Source organism: Physcomitrium patens, chromosome 5 (genome assembly GCF_059467195.1).
Source record: "Physcomitrium patens ecotype Gransden chromosome 5, ASM5946719v1, whole genome shotgun sequence".
In the NCBI taxonomy this organism is placed as follows: domain Eukaryota; kingdom Viridiplantae; phylum Streptophyta; class Bryopsida; order Funariales; family Funariaceae; genus Physcomitrium; species Physcomitrium patens.
In genome coordinates this window covers 8,066,891-8,076,545 of record NC_143414.1, presented here as the reverse complement: position 1 = coordinate 8,076,545, position 9,655 = coordinate 8,066,891, and the positions used below count along the sequence as shown (strand labels likewise).

The window sequence follows — 9,655 nt, the reverse complement described above, 5'->3', positions numbered from 1 at the left end:
TTCCTCAAGCATCTATTGCAATTGTGTTGGTTGTCTTCAACCATGGGGTTGTTTGTATAGAGTGTTTTGTAGAATTGGTGTGCATGGGTTGAATTTTTTTGCTTAGGCTTGAAAATTAGGCTTTCGCTTGAAGTTTAGGCTTGAAATTGTTTAGGGTTGAAATTTTTGCTTGAAGCAGTGGCCAGTTGAAGAAGCAGAGATCCCACCAGTCGACCTGGATCGCCTTCTCACCAACGTCGATCTCTTTGAATTGCTCATGATGGAGTTGCCTGTTCTTCCTTTTGCCGTTTCTTACCAATCGAGTTGCTTACTCGACGGACCTGTTCGAGTACTGTTGCAAATTTCTCACCCTGGGTTCACTGAAGAAGACGCGCTCGTCGTGGAACTCCGAACTCGGTGAGATTTATTAGACCGGAAGGGATCGATCCCAAAACGACCTGGTGGGTGGCCCTTGGGTTCTACGAAGTCTCGTTGAAGGAGGGACCCGTGGGACAGGAATCTGCCGGATCGGAACATGCCTTTCCCCGAAAGCTATAAATAGTGGAGTATGTGGTTATAAAAAAGGCAAGAGGGATATGGGGAGGAAGACGACAAGGGGAGTCCAGCTGGGAAGCGTCTTTTTTTTGGCGTCCTTGATTCACTCCTGCATGTGTTCCCACACCAACTCGGCTGTGAATAGCAGAATCACGGTGTCGCTCCATTATCCCCCTCATTCTCCCCATTCCCCTGGACCCCGTCTGAGCAGCTTCCTCGAAACACTCTGTCCACTTTGCCGTTAGGAGAACCTTCATCGAAATCGCAGTCTTCGTCTGTAACCTTCGCGGAAGGTTCTTTCCCCACGAAAGCAGAAATTATTTTTATCGACTTTTTCCAGCATAGGACTGTACCTTTTAAGAAATGTAGATTACGGAGTATATACTTCGGTACGATCAAATAAAGCCTTGTTTCGTTGCTTTGATTAACTTATTAAAAACTAATGTAATCGTTTTGGTATTTATTTGAATAAGTCTTGTATGTATGTATGTATGGAGAGTTTTTGAAGGAATAGTTGTTGGTATACACGGTCAATGATTTTGGGACTACGTAAGGAATTGAAATAAAAATAAATAAAAATCATTCTGATTAGTTTTTGTTGAATTTTTTTTTTTTTGACTTTCTCAAAATTTTGCGTTTGAATATTTCCCGTTGCTATTATTTATATCCATGTTCGGCCGTATAACAGCTGTATGTACACACGATTGGACTATTTTTCTAAATTTCATTGGTTGGCCTTAAATAAACTGTAGAAATAACTGGTTCATAGCATCCTTGTGTTTTTATGTTGTATGTCACTGGATCACTTAGACTATATTATGTCTGATGTGTGAGGTTAGTATGAAATCAAATCCACCATTTCCAAACAGACTGAATGAACACCTGGTTTTGGGGATCCAAGTTATCGTTATATCTCTCATTTAAACACTCAACAAATTTTAAACAAGATTCCAACATGCTAAATATGGTTATTTGTGTCGACACTCACGCGCACACGCACACACACTCTCGTTTATAATCCACTAACTATGAATAGTTTTAAAAAATCGCATTCTTGTTATAGTAGACGAAACGAAACTATTGTAGTGACATTCAGTTATTCTGGTTTGTGTTGCACAAAATTCATATATATCACTCTGATGTGCTATTGCAGTTATTTATTTATTTTACAGTAATAAAAAATTCAAATATCATCTCACAAAAAATTGCAACAAAATAAAAGAGAAAAGTAATAATCTCAAATAACAATAACAAACTAACGATCTTCTTGAAAAGTTGCAATCATTTTGATGCATCTATATAACCACCAGTGTCGTTTCTGAAACATTGGAACTATGAATAAGTGTAAAAGATATGAATACACAACTTTAGACTGTTGCAAAGAGATGTTCCGAAAAAGTAAAATAAAAAGTGTGTATTCACCAAACACAATTACATTCCCGTTCAATCCCCCCTTCCCCTAAAAATTGCACAACAATAGCGTTAAGGTAAAGAAATGAAAATGCAGGCAGTCTGGAAAGTTAAAATGTATTTTTTATGTAGAAACTCCATGGCCAGTTTCAAACATTAGAACGACGAAGAGAAAAAAAAATATCCAGCTGTGACGCACCTCCGATTAATTTTGAACGGGTGGATGAAGAGATGAATGATTACCGCGGCGAGATCTGAACCAGTCATCTCAAGCAAATCACTTGGCGAGAAATTCTCGGACTTTCGTCAATTCACTTCACAATCTTAAACCAAAGTTAATGCAGGAAGAGGCAATTGCAACGAAACTCCCCTTCTTGGGAACGAGCTTTTCGTTCCCATAAATTGAGATTAGTGTTCCCTGATTTTTGGGCGTTCTCAAGGATTTTCGCGATGTGGGAAGCAGCGCGGCAGCTTCTCGGATCGATGAGTAGACCTGCTGGGATCTGGAACTCTCGCCAGCCATGAGAATCCATTCAGTCGTGACCCCACATCCACCGCCTCTGGAAATGAGCTCCTGTTGAAGATGATGTGGTGGGGAAATCTCGGAGTAGGATGATTCCCTGGTGTTCAAGTGCCACGGTGTCCGTCACTTGTACGGGGAGTCGTGTGGGGCGTGCCGCTACGAAGTTGCAGCGAAAGCGCGAGGGCCTATTCTGCTTGAGCAGAGCTCGACGATCCTGTAGCCATGGTGAGCTCCCAGAGGAGAGGCAGTGTTGTTTTCCTTCTGTCGCTTTACCAGACAAGCAGCGAAACGGCTACGGATGCGTACGTAAATTTAGCCCCGCCTGTCCGCGCTTATCCCCGTTAAGTAGAGCAGGAGGTTGCAGGCTTCGGATATTGTGTGATTGAGTGCATCCGGCTTGTGAAGAGCTTTCACGAGAGGTTTGTTGTCGTCCTTGTGCAGGACCTGAATCGCCGAGAGGCTTACTTCTCCATCGAAGTGCTTGATGCGGGTACGCGTCGGCGCTGTTTCTTGTGTTTCTCAGGTGACCATTCGGCATGAGGGAGAAATTTTGCTGTTCTTGACGCTGGAGGTAGCGGGGTAGTGGAATCGGAGATTGACCATCACGTTGTTCATGTTTAATTCGAGATTGTCTTCTGCGATCACTCTTGCTTAGAGTGCTTCACAGTTCTGTGCCTCCAAGACTAGCAAGATGAAGGTCCCTTTCTTCTCCAAGAGCAAGAAGTCACAGCTTGAGGCGCAAGGCGCTCCACCCTCCCCTCGTCAGGGCCCTGTCAATGTAGAGTCGATGTCTTCGTTGTCGTCGACGTCATCGGGGTCTATGTCGTTTGCCACTACTTCCCCGGCCTCTTCAATGGAGAAGAAGCACAAGAAGTCGTCTTCATTCTCTGGACCACTAGACAAACTGCGGAAGTCGTCGTCGTTTTCTGGTCTTTCTATGCCCACTAGGCAGAGTTCTGGGAAGTTGTTCAGTTTTAAATCAATGCGCCAGAGAAGTGGTCCGCAAACTCCCGTGGAGCATTGTAAAGAGCTGACAGAGGTTTTTAAATACTTCGACAAGAACGGCGATGGGAAGATATCTGCGACTGAGCTTGGTCAGGTGTTGAGAGTGCTTGGTATTAGCTCTACTGACGAAGAGCTGGCGGCGATGGTGCGTGAGGTGGACTGCGATAGCGACGGCTTTATCGACTTGGATGAGTTTGCGAAGCTTAACAAAATGACTCAGGAGGCAACATGTGATGAAGAGAGCGCCCACAAAACAATGGAAGCTGCTTTCGACGTCTTTGACCTTAACAAGGATGGTTTCATTTCTGCCACAGAACTGTACAGAGTTCTTTCCGAATTGGGTGAAGTCCTCACTGAGGAGGATTGCCGAACGATGATAAACAATGTCGACAAAAATGGTGACGAGCTTGTGGATTTCTCCGAGTTTAAGAATCTCATGCAGCAGGACACCCGTGTTTACTGAGACGTGAAACTGTCCGTAGCTGCTGCTGTACACGAATGATCTTGGTTGACATGCATTTCAGGAATACCTCCTTCGTCAGGAAAGTTTATGTTTTGTTTGACGTCTTTGGCTAGCCTGTTTTTTCTTTGTGCAAGCTTGAGTGTGAGGCTGTATTTAAGTAAGGTGTACCCCGGACAAGGATCTGTCTCTTAGCCTCAGTGGAGACCTCTGTAATATAATTTTTTTCTGCTTCCAATGAATCTATTGGATCGCAAGAATCATCATATTGAGCATGTTGAGATCATGAAACTTGTAGCAGACTTGGAAAGGATTGCTACATCTCAGCGGAGCATTTTGGCGTGAGAACTAGTTGTTGGTCACCTGAAATAAACTGTGGTCCGATAATGTTAACTTCACACTATTGTTTGTCGTCTGAAAGACTACCGTTGGAATTGAAACGTCTTCTCCTCTTAATTCGTGTGCCATTATGAGAAACATGTGTAATTCCGGCACAGATGTTCGTCCTGACCACAAGTTGTTTTCCATACCACAAATTTAACACATCGTATAATATCATCTAATGATCCTGCCTGGGTTCAGTGAAAATTCCAACCGACATCGGTGAGGAACAGTAGACTGCTGAGATATTCGTACAATGGCTCGGTCGTACCTTAATTGGAAGAAGTTGCGAATGTGCTGTTGTGTAAGCAAAATGAAGGATGATTGTATCACTTCCTCATTTCAGGGTTAATTTTATTACTGTTTATATCTGATGAGGACTTCCTCAAGCAATGCGCCGGTCATTAGTAAACACTGAGCGAGTGCTACTATCCTTCTTCCCGAAAGATTTTCGCACAATGTTCTTCTTGACACAATACTCATCATTACCTGTGGAAAATACATGCTAGATCGATTATTCTCCATCCTACTATTATCATCTTTCCCTGCCTATCGATGGTGCCTGACTTGTAATTGCGAGACTCGAGTCAATATTAGCACGTAGACTCTTTGCATAGTCGAGTTCTTGATACCATTTGATTTGTCCATTAATTTTATGTTGTGTTTAAAAACTATTGTATGATTAGTTCTCGAATTCTGATTCACACAGAAAAATCTTGTCTAAGCCAGGCTTTCATACTTCAAATCCGGTTTGGCGGCGTATTTGGTCAGCATTAATAGTCATCCATTCTACTAGTCGCACAACATAGCCGTCATTGTTCCATGCATACAGACTAGTAGATGTAATATTAAGATGATACATATATAGTATCACACACTTGGTACTTTTGCTCATAAGTCACGTTGGATAGGGATATTCTAGTATTTCGTGCGCTTTGCAGAAGAACAGATATGTCTCCACGTCTCAATGACATGGTCATGAAGCCACCATGCTTATCAAGTACCTCAGCTTGTCAGCAATTCCGGCAGTGTGCAAGTTTGCCCTGCATTCCAACTTGATTTTCGGATATTGTAGTTGATTACAGTTGCTCAGCTGCTGCTTCTTCATCACGAAATTGTCACTAGCTGTGTCCTCACCATAGGATTCTTAATGTTATAATAAGCATCTTCATTTTTGACGAAGGAATATACGTTTGTTCTTATTTGCAGCATTTTTCAACCATCTTCCTCAGACTTCATTCAGCATACAACTTGAACCTGACAGATTTCTGTCACCATTTTAAGAAATTGCGAAATCACAATGCACAACTTTTCGTGCAGAAGGTTTACCCGTCGTTCGCTGATTGGTTGAACAGTTTTCCTTATGATTGACAACCTTGCACTGGTTTCCGAAACGAATAAGAGGTATTGCCAGTTAGTTTCTATAAAGATTAACTCCAGCGAATGAGATCAAGGCAGTGCCTATCATTAGAAATTGTGAGAACCTAAAAATCAGACTCATCTACATTTCTGGTGGACTCCGCACAAGGATATAAACATAAGAAGCAGAATCTTGGTAAAGCTTTCTTTCGATATTCACTTGTCACTGTTGTTCAAGATTACGATTACCATAGGTCGTTCTGTCTGAGAATTTATGGAGCAAAGCAATTCCCATCTCTTTCCGAACCAGTACAAGCTCATAAGGTCCTGCTTGATTGCTGATGTAGTGGTAGTGAGATACATTGATACAACGGCACTATGATCACAACAGCATTCCCACCAAATGAAAGGATCACATTTGGAACTCGTTGTACATGTCTCCTACTCTCTGGCCTGTTCTTGAGAACGCAAGAGTGTGTGATCTTTGTACTACAAGTCCATTAACCTAGCCTGCCGAGGAATTGCTACAGCACGAAAATCTGTTAAAATCTTCTAGAGTATACTCCAGCGGAAGTCTCGCACGACTGGCACAATGAATATGTTCAACTAATCACCTATGAAACTAATACAAAATATGTTCACTGCAGCAATGCTGTGGGGATCAAACCATTTCGCATTCAAGGAAAAAGATTCTACGTTGATGCAAACTCGTCCTCTCTGCGATTTGGTTACAGCAAACGCTACTCATCTCCTCGTCTGCAATGTACATGAAGTAACTGTTTCTTTTACAGGATAATCAGAAACCCTCGCGATGATGTGAGAATGGAATCTCTATATTGTGCTTAACATTTAGGAGCCACGCTCCTGGTCGCGAGTGTCGTGTCGCCGAGACCGCGACATGCTCCCGAAGTCTCTAGCAGCGGCAGCCCTGTCAGCGGCTCTTTGAGCAAGTGATTTCGTCCGTGCTGTCCGCGTCTTTTCGTCTAGAGTGTCCCTGTTAGGCTCTAACATTCGAAGGAATTCTGGCGAATCCGGAAAATTGAAATTCTCCACGCTTAGATCATCTTTCCACAAATACACGCCCACATCAAACGCCCTCGCTGCTTCCTCCGGAGTGCCGAAGCTTCCAAGCCATATTTTCTTCTTCCTTTGCTTTGTGTACAAGCCCACCGTTGGCCTGATCTCCGATACCCACCGTTTTGTCTTCTCCAGTTGACGGACACCCTTGAAGCGTGGAGGGGGTTTAGGCCTCTCCTCGATTTCATCAAACATAATCAGGTTTACCTCACCAGGGAGACCGACCGAGATGAGGTTTTCAAAATGCTTGATCCGGGCCTCCCGAATTGCCCACTTGAAATTCGACCACGCATTTGTGAAGCCGCCCAGCCCCTTCCACTTGGACCCTTTTTTCTTCTTCTCCTTGTTCATCTCTACGTCCTCCACCTTCGCTTCCCCCATTGCGTCCCAATACCTCTACGCTCAAATTCTACAATCCCTGAGACTAATCTGGAACACAAGAACACTTCACCACCACTCAAAGCGAAGGCAAAAACAAACAAGGCTAACACACTACACACAGGACCTCTGACCACCAGGTGAGCTCCACAAGCTAGAATTAAACGACGGCGGCCGCTGAAATCCTCACAGAAGCAGCCGGCTTTGGAAATCCTATGCGCAAATCATGACCAGATAGATAAGGCTGGTGCTAACCTTTTCGGTTGGCGGGAATCGCTCTCACGTCATGCATCAGTCCCGTCATACCGAACTAAGACAGAAATCCAAGCGCATTCAAGCGAAACACATTGCCCACGTGATCGTCTTGACGATTCTTCACATACCTACCACATCCCCTGAAAGGTCGGACTGCGGACATACGCATCGGCGGTATCTCCAAATCGGCAGCAGCTCTAGAGAGCGATGAGCTCATGCAAACTGGTCCCAGAGAACCGACATGCGAGCTTCCCATTCACAGCCGAACCATCCCTCCCTTGCCACCCTCCTGACTGCTTCTCTCCCCTCCTTCCTTCCCTGCATGTCCTCAAAAGCTACAAGCGGAATAGTCAGCGCTGCAGCGGCGATGATGGGAAGCGAATAGGTGCAGGGCCGAGAAAGGTTCACGGAGAGCACGACCTAGGATTGCCGAGGAGGAGGAGTAATGAGGATTGTCTCGTTTCTACGAATTACTGTGGGGATTATTTGTATTGTCCGAAATAGGATGACGAGCCTGAGCCGCAAATTTCACGAGAGTCCCGTGAGTCCCCACCAGTTGTTATTCTTCCACTTTGTCCGCACCAGTTGATCCAAACAAGGCAACATCCACCTAATTTCAAAATTTGCATTTTCATGTGCAAGGGGGTGAAGCACTTTATGACCCTTTTTAGGAGGTCAAAAAAAGGACCATTCTAGAAAATTCATAAGTGATTATATGTAGGAGGTCATACCAATTTATTTATGGATTGCTCCATTCCCCTTTTCTACTCCCCAAAATTGATGAAGAATGAGCTACCGGCCCCATTATTTAAACTGATGATAAATCAAAAAATTAGAGGAGGATTTTGTATTTTGGTTACACTTCTCTCTACCAATCAAGTATGCAAGGAGGGTCTCCTTCCATGATCAATGGATAGACAATGTTATTCTTAGACTTTGCTTGCACTTGATGATCCTTGCAAGACAAAGTCTATCCAATTTTAATATTTGCAATTTCTATGTGTGCAAGTAAGTGAAGCACTTTCTCACTTAGAATTTATTTGTACAATATTCATGAAGAGAATTTTTTTTACCCTCTTCATTTGTATAATTTATATATTATAATATTTTTATATTTTATGTCATGTATTCTTTGAGCTTGAAGTTGTTAAATATGATTTTTCTTAATTATCATGAATGAAGTTTTTAAATTTTCATCAACATGAAACTTTTGCAAAAATCATCTAATCTTTAAGTGTGATACCATTTCAAAAATGACACTTAACAATGAAAAGCATAATCATAATGAGGTTTTGTTTCAATTAAGGATGAAAAAACATTTGGCAAGTCCAAAAATCAATTTAAAACATGAAGTTCAAACTTCAAATAATGTTAGGCTATCTCAAACTTTATTTGTTAAAGCACATTGTTTTGAATTGATACAAATATCTTACAATTGCCATTTACAATTATTTACTATTCCTTTGGGATACATTTCTTATTACTTATTATCTATATTTCAATTCTTGGTATCTCCAAAGAATACTAGACTCATCAATGAGATAACTTTTGTCAATGACAATGTTATAAAGTAAACAACATGTCAATATCAAACTAAGAATTCTTTTCAAATCAAGATTTGTAATAAGATTTATTAAAAGCTTGTATATTCTTTTCAAAATTCCAAATGAATGCTCAACAATCATATATATATATATATATATATATATATATATTAATGAATGCTTAAAGTTAAATATATTATATAATCTAAGAAGTTAGATTCCAAGCCAAAGTATATGCAAGTTTTTATGACTAATTATCAAGGACATGAATTCCAAAGAAAGATAATCTCAATACACTCTTGTATCACTCGAAAATACTTAGAAATCACTCAAAGGTGATATATATTGAACTAGGATGGCTATTGCTAAAGACTAGAAAATATGACGACTCTTGAAACTAGATTGAAAATAAGAAAGGAGTTGATAAGAGTGAAGAAGGCTTCACTCTTGTCTCTATATATACTATCTAACAAAGGGCTATATGGCAACGTTCTATAGGACCTCCAATATGTGTTGACTTTGTAAGACACTTGCTTTGACTTACAAGGCAAGTTTTTCTACGTGTGGGCCACATAGTTAGCTTGGTCTTCAAACTAACAACATATGTGGCACATGGCCAACTTGTTGACCACGTTTCTAATCCAAAAAGTCAATTAAAGACACTTATGAAGTCAAAGTAGCATCTAAGAAGCTTCCATATCAAATATTATAGAATTAACTTACTTTTAT

At 41.5% G+C, this 9,655-nt stretch overlaps 2 protein-coding genes across 3 annotated transcripts; one reads left to right on the top strand and one right to left on the bottom strand.

Moving 5' to 3' along the window:
• Positions 1 to 2,612: 2,612 nt before the first annotated feature.
• LOC112282269 (uncharacterized) lies at positions 2,613 to 4,198 on the top strand. The gene is made up of 2 exons (XM_073534208.2): positions 2,613 to 2,769; positions 2,909 to 4,198. Exon 2 carries the CDS (start codon positions 3,159 to 3,161, stop codon positions 3,933 to 3,935), a length of 777 nt encoding a protein of 258 aa, XP_073390309.1. The 5' UTR covers positions 2,613 to 2,769; positions 2,909 to 3,158; the 3' UTR covers positions 3,936 to 4,198.
• A 1,788-nt stretch (positions 4,199 to 5,986) lies between these two features.
• On the bottom strand, positions 5,987 to 7,642 carry LOC112282270 (uncharacterized). Of its 2 annotated transcripts, none has more exons than XM_024519700.3 (2): positions 7,511 to 7,642; positions 5,987 to 7,178 (listed from the first exon to the last, which is right to left on the bottom strand). In XM_024519700.3, exon 2 carries the CDS (start codon positions 7,128 to 7,130, stop codon positions 6,522 to 6,524), a length of 609 nt encoding a protein of 202 aa, XP_024375468.1. In that variant the 5' UTR covers positions 7,131 to 7,178; positions 7,511 to 7,642; the 3' UTR covers positions 5,987 to 6,521. The 2 variants fall into 2 exon arrangements, with proteins under 2 accessions (XP_024375468.1, XP_024375467.1); XM_024519699.3 differs by having other exon boundaries at positions 7,383 to 7,522.
• Positions 7,643 to 9,655: the final 2,013 nt, after the last annotated feature.